Source organism: Puntigrus tetrazona, chromosome 12, assembly GCF_018831695.1.
Source record: "Puntigrus tetrazona isolate hp1 chromosome 12, ASM1883169v1, whole genome shotgun sequence".
NCBI lineage: Eukaryota > Metazoa > Chordata > Actinopteri > Cypriniformes > Cyprinidae > Puntigrus > Puntigrus tetrazona.
The window spans coordinates 14,630,067-14,648,644 of NC_056710.1; the positions used below are offsets into that span (position 1 = coordinate 14,630,067).

General features: G+C 37.5%; 1 protein-coding gene across 6 annotated transcripts in view; it reads left to right on the plus strand.

The window, feature by feature from the left end:
• rbfox3a (RNA binding fox-1 homolog 3a) overlaps nucleotides 1-13,312 on the plus strand; it is a 363,663-nt gene extending 350,351 nt beyond the window's left edge. For 3 of the 6 annotated variants that reach the window (XM_043253939.1, XM_043253938.1, XM_043253941.1), the window contains 2 exons: nucleotides 495-573; nucleotides 2,796-3,061. In XM_043253939.1, the coding sequence (XP_043109874.1) occupies nucleotides 495-573; nucleotides 2,796-2,840 (124 nt within the window). In that variant the 3' untranslated portion in view covers nucleotides 2,841-3,061. Of the gene's footprint in view, nucleotides 1-494; nucleotides 574-2,795; nucleotides 3,064-9,649 lie in introns of those variants that run through there. The other 3 variants (XM_043253944.1, XM_043253943.1, XM_043253942.1) reach the window with 3 other exon arrangements.
• The last annotated feature ends 5,266 nt before the right edge of the window (nucleotides 13,313-18,578 follow it).

The window sequence follows — 18,578 nt, forward strand, 5'->3', positions numbered from 1 at the left end:
CCCGAATATTCACTTAGTAGTATTTTGTGATGAAAGAATGCTAAAATAATTTCCATCTTTTAAAATTACGATTTTGATGTTTTATTCAGTATGATAGAGACAAAAGTGTACTGCTTGGTAGCACTGATCCTGCAATGCTGCTATTGGTTCTTCATTTTTGTTTTCCATTTTCTTCTCTTTTCTGCTCTACTGTGTTTTTCGGCGTCTTCTTCCTCTCTGACCAATATAACTTTTACCACATTCTCATAAGATAAAATACTTTTACTCCAAAACAATAACAGAGGACCTATCACTTTTAACACACTCTTACCTTTATACCATGTATTTATGGCAAGCCAGTGATTGCATTTTTATCAGACAAAAATAAAGAGAGGGCAAGAGAGAGGGAGGAAGGGTATAGTGATAATGGGTCTAGTTCAATTGAACAGCGTTCGCTGAAGCATACCATCTTCTCGAAGCTTCAATGCCCTCTCCGTTGCTTCCTTTCCCTGCAGCTATGGCAGAGTCTATGCAACAGCAGACCCTTATCACCACACGATTGGACCTGCAGCCACGTACAGCGTGGGCACTATGGTGAGTCTAGAAACCTGATGCATGAAACATTCATCAATGCTCTAACATTACACAGACCCAAGCACCCCAACAACATACAAGGCAGAGTCCAGTATAACCATAATAATGCTGAAAGAAATCTAATTGAATTGCAAAAAATGCTTTTCTATCTTTTCTAATAATCTAGGTAAGCAAAATAATTTCATTTCAAACAGAAACCAAGTAAAAACTCACTTAAACTTAAACTCACTTTTTTCTTGAATACAAAACAAATTTCTAGAAAATCCTCCTTTTTTTTTTTGATTTTTTTTTTACGTTTTGGCTTTGAACAAGACAACAATCTAGGCTAGAAAAGCATTTTTTTTTTATTTCAGCTTAATTGTAAATATCATAGAATACTGATTTAAGCATGTGCTGTGAGCTGGAGATATGTAGTTGGGGTGGCTGAAGTCTTTAATATTGTACATGATCATATTAATATTCAGGGTCCAAAATAACCAGCCATGAATGAGCTTTATTAATACATATATTATATTGCAAATAAATAAATAATACAATAATAAATAAATAAGAAAAATAATTACAGCTACAACATTTTTAAATTTTATTTATTGGTACAAGACACTACTGTGTTTTATCTTAATGGCTTTCTTCAGTTACATCAGGAATCATTCTTACAGATTGCGACTGGCCAACTGGCGAAGTGTTTTATTTACTCGCCAAAGCTGATTTATTCTTGTATTTGGTAATTGGAAAGTGTTCATTTTGGACCCTGTTTACATTTGCATTATTAACGTCAGGACTATAGATATACGTTTATATATATATATATGTATTCAGAGACTCATCAGCTGATATATGTGTATGTGACAGTTTGTCAAGATGGATCCTGGGCACTCTGTATCTCAGTAAATGCATTGGAGTAATCCAGCGTACTGACACTTGATTAGACCTTCCAAATGAGACACTTTCCTTTGAATATCAGCAAATGTGGGGATCATCGTCCCGTTAATGTTTGTTTTTAGCTAGCTTTTGCAGCTAACATCAAAGATGAAAAATTCTCAAACTCCTATCTGAACACAAAAAGAGAAAACTCTTTATGATTTGTTTTTTTGCCGCTGTTGGTCGGGACTTTTCTCAAGATTAACGACCATCAAGCGCGTGCAGCAGCGTGCCGAGGGAGATTAAAGAAAAGGAGAGATATAGAGGAAGAACGACGGGGAAAAAGAAAAGAAAAAAAAAAAGATTCCATCGCACCCACCTCCCCCTGCCCATGAGGCTTATTGGACAAACACTCTGCCTAAGACAAATGACTGGAATTTACCAAGTCGACATCCGTGTGATTCTCAAAACCGTACTATTCCCCGGTGCAGCTGCTAGCTAAAAGCTTTCATTAATTAAGACCATTTTTTTCCTCTTCATTTACTTAATTAAAACTGTGGCCTGTGTTGCTTTTTTTGCCTCCTTTTCTTTTTTTTCTCAAATTTTCCTCCCTTTCTCAAGAAGACCACAATTTGCCACGTTAAGGCATAGCAAATATCCTTTGGCGCACCTCCGGCCGAACAAGGGCCGCAGGGGGCCCGAAGTGGGCACTCAGAGTTCTCAGCGATGCCAGGACCGAACCGGTAGCGACTCAAATGAGCAGAACTCCTCTCACTACTTACACTGAGCCTGCTGAGAACGAAATGAATATCATTAAATCATATTTGACCAGCAGATCACAAGTAAAAAGTATTTAATAATGAGCCCCTCAGAGGGTTCGAGAAAAAAAAAAAAAAAAAAAAAAGTTAGTTTGCTTTGCTCTCTGTTAGAACAGAATTCATGCCACGTTTAAGGCGTGTGTATTTTGCACAGGGTCGGAGCTGAGGAGAACGGCCCGTAGAGCCTTTGAAGTTTTTTGTATTTGGCAAGAGCAGAGGAGGGCACTACTGCAGTCCGGTTAAGGAGAGGTCTGAGAAAGCAGTGTGTGTTAGATGTCTCCAATCAGATCAACCTGAGGGCCAGACGGCCATGATGGAGAGGTTCGATCCAGAGCAACTGATGAAACGCACTGGGCTGTTTTAGTCGTTACCCGGTTGATCCGCAAAACTCTGAACTCTGACACCCATTCGAGTTGAAATTCACACCGTAATTTCTCTCCAAACTTGAGACGAAAGGGAAGAAAATTTCAACCACTGTTCACCCCAAAGAATCTCTTTAACACTGATTGGGTCCTTTTTGTTTTTTCATCTTTGATGTTGCAGGCTAGCCTTTACAGAGGAGGTTACAGTCGCTTCACACCCTACTAGAGAGAGAATCAATCCAAACAAACAGACAAAACTAAAGAAAACAAACACAAACAAACAACCCAACCGCCTCTACGTTCAATAGAGCAAAACGCCTCCGGGTCGTCACATTTGGGCTAAAGCACTTCTTATCAACCTGCGGTTATCCAGCATTTCTGTTGCTTGGCTATTGATTTGGAATCTGTTTTGTTTGTATTGAAATGTGTGGTCCGGTAGGGGAGGGGCTGAGTGACAGAGGGGAGGGGGTGGGGGTGAGGGGTGCTGTCCAATGAGTTTTCTCATTTAGTCGGGCCGTAGATTTATGGGCATGAGCTCAGCTGATTTATGTGGACAGGGAGCGGGCCAGGAAGTGAGTTTATTTGCCTTACTAAATGGCACAGCAATGAGCAACTTGAGCAAAACAACAGCAGCGCTAGACTCGCATACGTATATTTGCAGTCTTTGCATTAAAGGCCCCACTGAACACCCACTTATTAGAAGTGGCGATGACTGCTATTCATTAAAATACGAAAAGAAAAACCTCCAAGGTATGCATATGCTATCTGTAAATGACTAATATAGCCTTACTATTTTTTTCTCCAGTAAATATCAAAGGGAAATATGGATATAAACATTAATTTACAAAGCTCCGGCTTTCTCTTATGGGGGTCTATGATTGTTTACCGATACTATACTGTAGTAGTGTTCAAACTGATAGTTAGCTAGGACCCTTCATGAAGCATTTCAAGTAATTCTCTGTCACTCACACCCTCTTTCACTTTGACGTACTGTTATATGACTCAATGAACATTTATTGTCTGTATGATTGCAACTGTATGTCATTTGGAGAGATTGATGTCGAGGTAGATGTCAATGGTTTTGTTTTATTTTTTTAATATTTGGTTAAAAATATTCCATTTCCACAGATGGACTAAAGATGCATTTTATGTTTTTTTTTTTTGTTTTTTTCAAAAATAAAACATACAACGGAAAGAAAATTGTTATATTTTCAAAGGCAAAATAATAATAATAATTATTAAAAAAATAAAATAAAGAATAATTTATTATTATATTTTTAAAGCCAAAATATTTTTTGTTTGTTTTAACAAAGCAATAAGATCTAGTTAGTTTCCTCATACACAAATCTAATGTTATTTTTTAATGCAATGAGAACAATAAAAAATCTAACGATAACATAATCTAACATTATAGTACTTTTATTATATGTTAATGTTTCTTTAAACTTTGTATTTTTAACTAAACCTGTATACAAACACGTCCGCCTGCATCAAAGCAAATATTCATGAAGGAAGGCCTACAGCAAGGTTTCCTTCAGTTTTAATCTGTTAGATGTCACATAAAGAGCGTACACTTAATCAAGGCCGCTTCTGCTGCTCAGAAAGCATTCTGTAAATAAACATAGTGCGGTAATGTGGAAAGAGAGAACACTTCCCCACTACACGGTCTATTGCACCCTCTAGCTGATGAGATGTCCAGAATCCCACTGCAACAACAGAGATGACAGGGGGAGCAATTACCGCTCATTGCTGAAATCTCCATCACGCTTATATTAATATGGAAGATGCGGTCTGCTTAAAAATAACTTTTAATCCAATTTTAACTAACAAAGATACAGACGCATAACGGGCTATAGGTATTTATAAGTTGAAAATACCTTTGAAAAAATATCCCTCATCGCTTGGGAAACCAGTTATGATGCTCTGAACAACATGTTCCAGTATTGATTTGCTGTTAAGTTACGTGTTAAAAGCTGAGAGTGTCCGAACTATTCATAGATCTTCGGGACATTATTGGTCAAGTGCAAAATCTATGTGTAGGGGAAACCAGCCTAAGACTTCCTATTTAATATATATATTTAAACAGATCAAAACTTCATGGTTGAGAAGTCTATAATGTGCACTAAGCATTTATTTAATTAAAATAAAATGTGAAACATTATTATATTTAATCTAGTGCTGTGAAACGATTAATCACAATTAATCACATGCAAAATAAAGGTTTTAGTTTACATTGTCTATGTATGTGTGCTATTTGTATTTATTATGTATATATAAATACACACATACAGTATATTTTTTAAATATTTACATGACTGTATCTATGTTCAGATAATTTATATTATAAATAAATGTCTTTAATATATAAACAAAACTAATTCTGAAATATATACTTGCATGTGTGTATATTTATATATACATGATAAATATACACAGCACACATACATAAACAAAAACATTTATTTTGGATGTGATTAATCATGATTTTTACAAATTTATTTATTATATTTTGAATGTATTGGATGGCTGTATATATGTACATACATTCAGACTTTAATTAACCAAAAAAATGCTAACCTGAATTTGACCTTTCTGGAAAAATGTTAAAAAAAAAAAAAAAAAAAAAAAAAATTTAAACGATCTCAATCTTGACCTATCGTATTTGTTTTTATATATGATCCTCAATGTATTTTTCTCAATGGAGAAGCACTTTTATGTTAAGGTGAGAGATTTTCCCCCAAGGTGACATTCCCCTGAGGCCCAGCACTTTATACAGAACCTGTGATAAGACATGCCAGTCCTTTAGAGACGAAAGAGAGGAAGAATGAGAAAGAAAGAGTTGGAGGTGGCAGTAATCCTCCCAGTGAAATAGGGCCTCCCTCGTTTCCTGGTTCCCCAGGGCGTTGATCATGTCCTCGTGTCTCACACACACACGCACACACACACACACGCACACACAGCCCAGTAAATAGCAGCCTGCACCCCTCAAATGGAATTGTAAGGGTGGAGTTATAGAAGAAGGGGAAAGAAACCTGGGTAGAGAGGCAGCATCCAAAGTAATTTACTCCACAGATTAAAGATAACAGCATTGAGTCAATAACCACTGATCTCATTTGGAGATACACTAGGCCAGCCAGGCGCGTGGCACAGCCGTTCTGCTCAGTCTATTACCATAGCTGTTGTGGCTGCCTCTCCAGACACACCGTTCTCCCGTGAGTGTGAAATCACAGCAGCCTATTGTAAAACATAGATTAGATGCATTGCTTTTTTCCACCTTTGTAGGGAGAAATCTACAGCGCGACATAATATTTCACCTAAACGAATGTGTCCTTGCTCCCCTGTGCAGCATGCGGCTCACTGGCTCTAAGAAAAAGGCGAAAAATGTTTAGGGAGCTGTACGGTGGCTAAAACTGTGCAGGTGCCACATCTAACAACAGTCATAGTTTGTCTGGGAATAAGGAAAAGTTGTTCTAAACCCGTTTGAATTTATTTCTTGTTGAACACGAAAGAACATCATTTGAAGAATGTTGGTTGTAAACAGTTGCAGGAAAAGGGGAAAAAAAATACCATGGAAGTCAGTGGCTACCGGTATCTCTTTGGTTGCCAACATTCTTCAAAATGTCTTCTTTCATGTTCAGCGGAAGAAAGAAACTTGAGTGATGACAGAATTTTTATTTTTGGATGAACCGTCCCTTTGAGTAGCACATTTAAAATGTCAAACATCCAAACCTATTGTTTACCGGAAGCCAAAATGCAAAAAGCTGAAATCTCCTCTGTGGAAATGGAATACAAATGTTGCTTAGAAAAATTACCATGCACTGTAAATAACATAGCGATTTTATTTTCTCTATTCAAGCTTATTTTTCTTTACATTTTCGTTATGTCTGACTTCGAACAGTGTGTCGTTGGTGTTTATCGAGTTAAAAATGAAAAACAAGACAGGTGTGGTAACATGAAAACATCGCCATTGTGTGTTAAACATACAAAGTACAAAGTCCTTTCTTATACACCCTTAAGAATATTATATGGTGGCATTTTTATATAATAGAATATAACAGGCTTTAAAACAAAATTGTTTATACCTTTTCTGAGGAGAGGAGAGAGCATATTATGTCCAGATGTGAGTCGATAACTCTGTGCTGTGTGTTGTTGAGCTATTTAAATTTATGTCATTTTTCCATACATCGGGAAGGTATTTACGCTGCCCTCTGACCTCAGTTTCATTTATGTGGGAGACACAATTTTAATTGACTTTGTTGCATTTGCGTTTTCTGAGGAGTGCTCTTTTATGAGGCTTTTTGAAATAAAATACGCATTGTGTTCGGTGCTTCCAGTTAGTCCTGAAACCGTGTAAACCACGCTTCCTCTTGTTAAATATCTATGCAGAACTGTATATGAATCTGACTGAGTTAATTCATGCAAAAGACTACCATATTCTTGACTAAAGCATTTCCATCTCTATTTCAGGCAATTAAACTAATCAAGCGACTATATTAGGACTCAATCACCCATTTATTTAATTCCAGCATTTAGGCAGAGAGAGAAAACACAGTGGTGAGCACGAAATGACTGCTGAGGAGACAGTTTGCAGTCATCTAAACGAATGTGTGAGCTTGCAGATTGACAAGATGGAAGTCTCCGCTTTGCACGGACGCCGCAGTGGGCCATTAAAAGATTGCCTGTTTAATTAGCTCTGTTAATGCAGTGATTTGTAAGATGGCACCCTGGGCCAGGGGCCAGTCCACATAGCAGCAGATTTTCATCTCTCTCAATTTGATGGCACAAATGTTAATTTACTGAGAGGTCTGTTTTAGGATGCAAACAGAATGGAGTATAAGCTTAAAAAAACTATTTTGTATTGCATATATTTATTTATCTATTGAAACATTACATAGAAGTTAATAATGTAATATAATTGTTTATTTTGCCTGCTTAATGCAGCGGCTTAACTAGCATGGAATTGTGTCAAACTGGGTCACACCGGACAATAACGCAATTTAATGTTATATCTGCTGTTACCTCATTAACTTTCCGTCATTTAAAATTGTGTCTATTCCATGTGCTGTTTCATTGTGCGATTTTCTTCTGTCAGGGGATTTTTAAAAAAATGTTTTTAAAAGACTTTAAGCAAAAACTGTACTCTTTGTACATAATACTATATATAAATCTATGTGAGCACATATCGCAGTCATCTTTTATATGTATAACCTGTAGTATTAAATGTGTACTTGCTGTCCTTTTCATGTAGACTTACATTGTGAAATTTTAAGCTTATATGAATCGCCTCATCTGTTAAAACCCAACTGGTACCATTTGTTTTTGGACCTCAAGGTTCAGTAGTTCAAGCTATGTACATAAAATACAAACAAGTAATACTTAGCAAATTTTGTGTCTAAATAAAAGGAAACTTATAACTATATGTGTCTTTTCTGTTTTGCTAGTTATTTTTATTTAATTGTTTTTAATCTGTAATATTTTTAGATTTATTTTATATTTACTGTATATATATATATATATATATATATATATATATATATATATATATATATATATATATATATATATATATATTTACAGTGCACACACGACAGCACTTGGATGTTGAAAAGGAGACTCATGTTACAAGCGTGTTTGGCTTCCATCGACATGGCTGCCCACCAACAGTTCTACGTCTTCCTCAGTCGATTTCTGTTCATGTTTGTCAAGCAAAAACCTGAGGAGCCTCCCATGTCTGTTCCAGAGATATTATGCCCCAAGCAGAGAACAGAGGCCCATCATTGGGCGTGATCAGTATGCTGGAGCACATCTGTGTGCTCCTCCAGGGATGGGTGAAGAACTACAAAGTCATGTTAAAATTAAAGTCAGCCCGCTCCCTCTTCTGAGGCTCCTCCACATGGCACCACATCTCCCTGAATTAGAGAGCTTCTGTCAGGATGAGAGCCCCCAGGATACCCCGGAATCTCCTCCTCTCTCCGCTTTTCTCTTCCTGTCCGGTGGACGTCTTTTTCAGCTCTGTGTTGAACATCCTCCTCAGACTGCAATGATATCACCAAGCCTCTGATCAATCCGCTCCGCTCATTATGCAAAAAATTTAGCAAAAGCTCCCCCTGCTGAGCCCTATTTTCACTTCAGTTACTCTAATCCTGGATTTGGTGGATAATTCCACAATGTGTGTTTAGCGTTACACCCAAGGATTGTTTCTGATATTGAGCCGGTGCATGGGAGATAATGTAATCAGAATATATTTTCCTTCGGCATGATTTGCATTTTTATTGTGTAATTAGTTTCTTTTAGATCATGCAAGTCCAAAAGTCTGAGATCACACTGAAGATCTGGGGTTCAGAATCTAATTTAAACCTTGTAACTAAGTTTTAGGATTTAGAAAAAAAAAGTAAAACAAACATTTATGATTAAATTGTAAATTATGATGTAAAATCAATAATATATTAGGTTTTGCAGTATTTATTGTGACACTGATCATGTGACTTCTGTACATACAATTTATTTTTGATTTTAGCTGAATGTGCTTATAATTTGTAACGTAAAGTTGATCTGTTTATCTATCTTTTTTAGTAGTATTATATTAGTAATTAGTAATTAGTATTCATATTATTATTATTTCATACGATTTCCAGGAGTTCCAAATAATTACAGTGATAATGTAATTTGGAATAGAAAATTATAATTGACAAAGGTTTTACATTTTTATTATTATTATCTTCTATTAATCATTATGCTGATAATGTAATTTGATTTTGAAAATTTGTAATTGAGAATGTTTTTTTAAAAATCGTAGTATTATATATGTTATTATTATTAATAGTAACACTGTTTCATGTGAACCTTTCAGATTAATTGTTTTCTTCAAATTGCCATCCTTAAAACGTTGAATAGAAATGTATTAGATAATTAAAATGCAAAAAGAGAGCATTTTCGCTGATGGTCTCAGACTTTTGAACCCCACTGTCTGCATGCAGCTCAGCATCATACAATGCAGATTAACTCACGTTTTCTCTATTTCTTTTGCATTTCTAGTAAATATAAAGAAAGAAGACAACGGAGAAGAGCATCAGCTAAAAAGGAACAAAAAGGATAAAGGAAGAAAAGTGTCAATGAAAAAAAAAACATACAAAAAGAAGTTAAGAGGAAATCCTTACACCGAGGCTGTCAGGAGAAGGCATTATATATCTCTGTGGGGACGCGAGACTGACGCAGCCAAGCTGTGGATGAAAAGAGGGGTTAGCTTTCACCTGGGACAGCCTTTCGGGGTGGAGGAGAAGAGGAGAGGTCGTCATAAAACTTTTTATTTTTCTAAACTTTTTTAAGTTTATGGTTTCAAAAAGATGAAAAAGATGAGTGTATATATCTATATAGCGATATATATGTATGTATAAATATGTTACAAAAAAGAAGCGAAGAAAAAATAGTACAAAAACTAGCAACAGAGTGATGAATTAGTGCTGTAGGAGGGGGGATGGGGGTGTACATGTTGGTCCTTCGCACCCCCCAACCCCCTCCCACCGCAGACCTCCTTGTCCGGCCTGCGCTAGGAGGGTCAAGGAGGCCGGGCAGAGAGGCTGAAGACCCACCAGACACGATTCCATGTGGCCCCTCTTCATCCAAAGCCCTTGAATATATGGCACAGCTGGGTCTTCCATCAGTGGGTTTTTGTCGTGGGTTGAACTGCATCGCTTCCTCGGGTGGGGGAGGGGGTTTTCTTTAGTCGCGAACACAGGGAGCTGTTATTCATCCCGTCTAGATGTAGGCAGACAAACTTGCATGGGACTCCAAATTTCAGTCTTACAGTACATCAGGTCGCTATTCAGGTGTCGCATGGAACGGGGCGAGAGAAGACACTGTAAATAAACCACCAGAGCCCAGTCGGTCTGGAGTAGGGAGCGCGCTGTCATCCCGCTGTTGTTTGTAGCACAATACAAAATGGCCCGCCGGCAGGTTTTACTGGGATGTGTGCGTGTTGCGTGCGTGCGTTGTTGTGTGCGAGCGCTTACGGGCGGAAGGGGGCTTTATAGAGTCGTGTTGGGTCGCGGCGGCCCCGGAGCCCAGGGCTACCAAAAAGCATTTCATTGTAGTGTTGTGGAGGTGGCCGTGCTGTGTAGTAAACACTTTTGTATGTGGTGTCATGAGGCTACAAATTAAGAAAATTGGAGCTGTCTTCTCGGTATTGTCACGGGAGTTTCACTATCCATCTTGAAAATGGGTTCCTGCCCGCTGCGAGGTGGAAAACGACGACGTGCCAGTTTAGTCATAGGGTTGCGAGCAAAGTTTTATTAAAAATCGATTACCTTTATACTTCTAATGAGCTCCATTTCAGTGACACATCCTTATATATTTAAACGTTGTACTAATTACATGCTGCTCAGCGTGGTCAAACGTCGATTGTAGCCATTTACTAATGTTGTATTATTGTATTACCAGTATGAAAAACATTTATATATGGATATATCTATTTGTGACTTTGCGACCCTTCAAAAAGGATTGTACCTTTTTTTTGTTTCTCGATGGTGGTCCAGGTTTATTTTCGGCGGCGATTTATGCAAGTACTGAGAGATTTTCACTTGTGTGGCGTTGTTTCTGTTCGTCTGTATCTTTGGTTCAGCTATTGAATGTAATTCAACTTTTTATGTACATGTCTTTGTTTTTTAAGCAGTACTTTGTAAAATGTGGACACGGTAAACCGAGTCTTCGTTCTGAAGCCGGACCCGACAGAGATATTGTACGGTCCAGCTGACACCTCTCTTTTATAGCAGGAGCACTCCAGCTGGCCGACGGACATTATCATGACCCTGCAGGACAATGGCAGAAAAGACATAAAACGATTGGATGAGACGGAGCAGAATTATGCTCTTTGGTTTTTATCAACAACCACTTTCCTTTCCTTTGTTTAGTTTTTTTTTCTTTATGCAAATGGTGAACAGTTGACCCACATTCATAAGAGGTGTCACTCTATAATCGATGTTGTTAAGATGGCAGTATGTTATCCTGGGAAAGAAATGCACTGTAAAAAAAAAAAAAAAAAAAAGAGAGAGAGAGAGAGACATGTGCTTCTTTTGATAACATCTAAAGTTACCGGTTTTATTCAGGTCAGCATTTTCATATTTAACAGGACTGGATCAACCTGACTGCATTAGGCTGCACCGGTGAAAGCGAGTGGGACAGATCAGGAAGACACACCTCTATGAAATAACAACTGCACGATTTCATGCTTTTTACAGTGTGTATTTTGGCTCAGTGAGAAGGATTGGTACATTTAACAGATAGCCCACCTCGACAGACGGCATTCCCAAGCTTTGCAAAATCATGCGCTTCCTCGGACTCAGGTGTTACATGACAGAACTGACGTGTTCCCTTCCATAGGTAATGATGTTACTCTTCCTTGCTGCATTTTTTCCTCTCAGAACAAAACTTTATTTTCTACAAAGCTGGTGACTCCTATCTCAGCGACTGTGCTACTTTGTTACCCGAAGGATGGTGGAAAACGGTTCGCCGGGTCAGATAGCGACGGGAACTTCGGCCAAGACGTGTTGTTTCAGGGACTCTAAAAACCGAGTGGCGGATTCTGCTCTGGACGAGATTGTGACTGAACAACCTAACAAAAAGATGTCAATTCTACAGACCTCTGGGTTTATTTCTTTGCTTTAGTCCGTACGAGGCATTACTTGTTTACATGTCCTGGTTTTTTCGACCCTGCTGTGAGGTATATGTCAGCTTTTGCACTGTATTCTTTGGCTTGTTGTCTTCCCTCTTCTCTCTGTTTCAGCCCATTAACCTGAGCACCAAAGTCATTCGCCGTCTTCCTCGACCCAAAGCAGAGAACCAATGCAAACTGTAGTCTGCTTATAGTCTATTGTCAGAACTACAATGAAACTCGAGCGCATGTATCTGCCACTTGTTCCTCCATCCGAAACGTCCTTCAGATCTACACTGGTCGTCTGCTCTAAATATTAGGGCAGGTGTAGGACCAGCTATGCAGCTCACCTGTGTCTGCACAGTTCCCTTGAACTTCATTCAAACACAGTCAAGCCAATGGAAATGACAAACTTATCTTGGCAATTGCTTTTCCCAACACAAAAAAGGAAAAATACGAACTCCTGCCAACATGATTTTCCTCATCGTCATTGCCAGATCCCCGAAGCACAAGAGTTTGAATGGAAGTCAAGTTAGTCGTCTCAGTGATAGTTACCCTCCATGTAGTGTGTATGGTGTGCGTGTATGTATGTGCGTGTGCTTCCAGCCCCTTTGTTTTCTACTGAAAATATACAAAAGCTACTTCCTCTGTCATCTCAATATAAAATGTATTATATTAAAGGTTCTCTTCATGTGCAACACAAGCTCTACGCAACAACAAATCTATCATTTGGGGTTTTCTTTTGTTTGTTTTCATTTTCTTTCATTCTTTTTCAAATTTTGAAGTTGTTCCAAATACATAAGCGTGGAAAAAAAAAAACTAAAGAAAAAAAAGAAACCAATATAAAGTATTCTATTTAAAATGAAATGACGAAACTTCTGCTGTCCTGGATCTGTACTCTAAATTTCAGTTTTCTTTCTGTATGCATCCAATGTGCTTCAAACAACCAGTACTGTTTATTAATGAAATCATTATATTATTATGATTATGATTATTATTATTACTATCATGATTAATATGGTTATAAATAAATATTTCTTTCTTCAATAACAGAGACTCAAATATCTGAGCTTGAAATATTTATGGCATCTGAATTATGAGGGTATATTTTACTCTGCATGTACACTGAACATTATGTTATGGTTGGATACACTGCGTCTATCACACAGCTCATTGGAATACTCAGATATTTTTGCTCAATCTTAACTTATTTTTTCAGATATAGGTTGGTCTAGTAGCATAAAATGTGAATGTCATCTCTATGGCATGTTTTTCAAAAGAAGCCTAATGTTATTGAACTAGCAGGCAACATAAGTTATACAGAGTGTCACGTAAATCCTGCTATTTCTCATTGTTTTCACTGTTTATTATAGTCAAAGATGCACAAAATACATTTTATGCTGATTTAAATACAATACTTGACTTATAAATAAATAAATAAAAGTTGTCTTTACGAATTAGCCACCTCATAAAATACAAATTGTTTGTGAGACTGTTGGAATACCTCACTAACAATATTTTTTTACTTGATTCTTTCCTATTGGGAAAAACTTCTGGGGGCCTCATTTATAAAATGTTGCAGAAACCATCCTAGATTTGATCTTACTATCATCTCTCGAATATGTGTACATGTGATTCACATAATGAACGTACAAACACAAAACAAGCATACGCATCACTGTCAGATGGGAAATTTATGTTGAACTTGCTAGCAAATTAACGTTTCAGCTCTCTGCCTTGTAAAAGACTCCTAATTAATGTCATTAAAGGAATAGTTCACCCAACAATAAAAATTACGCCATAAACTACTCGCCCCCAAGCCACACTAGTTGTACATGACTTTCTTCCTTCAGACAAATACAGTCAAAAGAGTTTTTAAAACTTTATCCTGGCTCTTCCAAGCTTGGTAATGATGGTGGATAGCTGCCATTATATTGAAGCCCCGTAAATCGGATATATATATAAGCAAGTACTGCGGCGTAAAATTAACCTATATGCCTTTGGGGGGTTACCACATATTTTCATGTTTACAAAAATAATTTGTTACTATGACTTATGACTCAACTTCATGAGTCGTACGTTGAGTCAGAAGTCAGCTAAAAAGCCAGAACTCGGCTCTCTCTCGGAAAATAACTGCAAGTCAGTTATTTAATTTTTTTTTGGTGGGGGTGATCTATTCCTTTAATGTAAAAATCATCATAATTTAGAGCTGCTGGAACACCATACATTTTCAAAAACCTGCAATACTTAATCAAAGGTTCGTAGGCTACATCTGTTCCGACCCTGACGTGGTGCTAAGTATTTTTCCATGTCAAAGACAAATAAGAATGGATCGAGATCAGGATCAATGAATGCCTTATTGACTCACTCGTAAAAATAGTGGAATGTGTAGTTCCTGAATGAATCATTGTGTTTCAACGAATCAGATGAGTGTATGAGTTAAATGACTCACTCATAGACAGTCACGTGGCGCCACCTAGTGGTGCAGTTATGTAAACTGCAAAATTCCCACTACTAATACACACGGTAATACACCAATACACACAAGCACATGACCAAATTCAAGGACCAGGACAACAATGGGCATAATGTACAACATAATTTAGACACATTTTCTCCAAATCTCTAGCAGGTATATCATTAAGTTCTATTATGTCTCCTTTTTCCGACATTTGCTACTAAAAGTGTTGGTACAGCAAAATAAGTATTAACAGTGACTGACTGGAAACAAATGGCATTCAGACGCTCTTACAGAAGGTCAAAGGTTACTTTTAGTAACCTTTGACCTTCTATAAGAGCGTCTGGAAATGATTTGACCTAATTTGCCGTCGTTGCTCCTCCTTATGTATCACTGCCAGTGTTAAGTTGTAGAATTGAGAGTGAAAGGGACGATGGGAGTTCTAGGCCAATTTGTCTTTTGTTCCCTTAGGGCCAAAAGACAAAGTGGTCCTGTCCGTCTCCACAATGATCATTTACCTACACAAAGCAAACGCACCATCGATCCCACTCGCACCCTACAAAACAGCACAAAGATGTTCACATACCTACGCTAACGAACAGCTTTCCACCTCCAGCATTGATCCCATGGTTCAGTACTTTGTCATTCCCTCATTACACGGGCTACGGAAGGTCTCGTCCAATCAAAGAAGACTTTACACCTCGTCTGGAGGTCACCAGAGAAACCTCTTGGAAAAGGAACAAATAAAAAGATTGCTGTAGAAGAACAATTGATAGAAGCACAAAGCTTTTATTTTTATCTCTTTGTGTTTCAAATGGCAGTATTTTTATTTGTTTTCAAAGAGAGATGAACTTTTAGATGCTTAGAAATGCAAACCTGTATTATACAGTTCTGGCAATAGGTTCATGGAACAGGAAAAAAAGGAAAATGTGCAATTTTAAAAAATCAAGCTTTAAGATGGCAAAATGCTACGAGTAGCAAAATAAGCATTTTCAGGCAGTTCAAGCATCTTGACATTTCTCCATCCCTTCCTGACGTGAAAAACACCTCCACATGAAATTTCTCATCAAATCATCAAAACCCGCTTAATCACCCATTAACAGCCTGGTGGAAGAGTTGGTTAAGTCTGGCCTTACATTATGACTGACAGGCTCGACGAGCAAAGTTTTAGACACTACCCTCACCCTGCCAGCGGTAGACAAAAGCTGCCGTTCCCAGGATGAAAGCTATTAAGTGTACATGCTAGCTTGCCCCCTGTGCTCTGCGAGACTTGTGTTAATTACACATGAATATCGCATGTAACAACAGGCTATATCCTTTCATCTGAGCTCGGCGCAAGAGAGAGCCAAGCGACGGAAGAGGAAAAAAAATGGCAAAGCATTAATACTAATCACTGGTGCGGTAAATTAATTTTGGATTGCTTCTCTGGGTTCGTACAAAATTGTTTTGTTGAGGGGAAAAAGGAGATTAAAGCTTTAATTATACTTGGTAATTCATTCCACAAAATAAATCCCCCCTTTTTAAAGGGTCTCTTTCGATGCGGTAATGTGGTGTCTGTCACAAGGCAAGGTTATAATGAGACCCAGCAGACGAGGTGTTCACCCATTTCTCATTTTAAATTGAGCAGTAGTATCTTCCGACACCCCTCCCTATCTGACAGACTGGTTTAACTCTCATAAACCCACCCTGACGCCACTGGTAAAGGGCCAAAATCACATGGTTTGGTAGGCTTTTGGCAATTCAGGAAAATGAACTGCTATCCTATTTATCTAAGTAATTATATCTTTGCTAAATACTAATTTAGAGAATAAAAAAATGTTTTTTTAAATGTTTAAAAAAAAAAATCACCATTAATGTGATATATATATATATATATATATATATATATATATATATATATATATATATATATATATATATATATATATATATATATATATATATATATATATAGCCTATTTAAAACTTGACTCTTCTGTAGTTACATCGTGTACTAAGCCCGATAGAAAAACGTTTTTTAGGCTAATATGACTAGGAACTATACTCTCATTCCGGCGTAATGATCAAGAAACTTGCCGCAACAGGCGCAATGATATCACGTAGCGCCTGTGGAAAATAGTCCCCAGCTTGCAAGACAAAAAATATAGAAACTCTTTGGTCATTTTAACCGAGATGTTTCTGGTTTAATCAGATTCAGTGATCTGTGCTAAAAGTGCTATCGTCAGACCATCGGCCGAATGGATTCAAAAATGGTAAAAACTTTTTAACTCTAGGGGAGCTGGAGGCTATTTTCAAAAAAGTGCAGTGTTCCTTTAACGATATACTCAAAAACAGTTTTAAACAGTGTTTAACGTTAATGAATAGCGTCCACGCCAATTCCGTTAACGATAAAGAATTATTTTCAAAACGATTATTTCCAGCTGACGAACGATATAAACATTGTCAGCCAATTAGAATCTGTCCTGTTCTCACGAGCTCAAAAATTTAACGCGGAAGATGCACGTGAGCTATGAAATAAATAGACGATATCGTTTGCCAGTGTGGGCGCTAATATCTTATATCTAATATCTTATCCTCATCGTTATAGTGCTGGTGTGAACGGGCCTTTTCGTACGCGCCAGATTTAAATGCAAACGAGTTCATTTTTGGTCTCTTTTATAAACAAAGCAATTCAAATTACTGAAAGGGTTAGTTCACCCTAAAAGAGAAAATTCTCTCATTAATTACTCAACCTAATGTCTTTCCAAAACCCTGAGACCTTCGTTCACCTTCAGAACAAATTAAGATATTTTTGATGATATAGGAGAACCATGTGACCCACCAGCGAATAATTAATGACAGAATATTCCTTTTGGGGCAAATATCCCTTTAAATACTTTTACTGTATTTCAAGAAAATGTTCATCCCTCTCCTTGAATTTCACATGAAAGCGTGATTTTTTTTTTTTCATTGACATGATGAGGGCAATTAAATGACAGAAAAGATAGAGTTGTGCATTTTGTTCTTTTCATAAGCTATTTGGATTGCTTTTGTAATATGTAAAGTAGACAGGCATGTTTATCAAAGTTAATGCATTTAAATTATATCTCATAACAGCTCATTTAATTTGCAGGCTTCGGATGTTCTTATCTTTTCTAAGTTTCAGCTAAATGAATGAATGTAAATTCCCCTCACTGAAGGGGAAGGTAATCAGTGATTAAGGTGTAAATTTTGGTTTGTTCATCTTAACTTTATATTTCTTCATTCTCCAAAAACAAATTTCTCTGTAATCGACCCAACACAATAATGATAATCACACAGGCCTGGAACAGTATGACAGAATTGTCATTTTTATCTGAAATTATTAAATATTCGGTGCAGTTAACACTTTAATTTGACGACAAAAGTGACTATTTCAAAATGTCCGCTACCATTTCAGAGCTTTTGTCACGGTTGAATCAGAATTTCCTCATGCGATTTTCATTTCTCACTTTCACCTGGCAGTTTGACAAGAACCAAGAAACAGCAGTCCTAGTGAGGTCTGGCAAAGCAAAACCACAGAAATAAAGAAATATCAAGGGAGAAGAATAGAGATGGAGCGAGTGTATCAGGAGAACGAGAGCAAGTAGACTCTACTCGGAGACACGGCTGAGATTACAGACTCAAATGAGAGTAAATATTTACTAAGGGCTCGGGCGAGAGCAAGAGGGAGCATTCAGTCATCAAACAAACAAGCACCAACACAGATACACAGATACACACACACACACACACACACACACTTTCTGCCTGGTGCTTGCTCTGTTGCTGGAAGATCTCATTAAACGCAGGTCAGCTTTTGTCTGCCCACCTCTGGGCTCAGACTTCACTAATCTGCCATC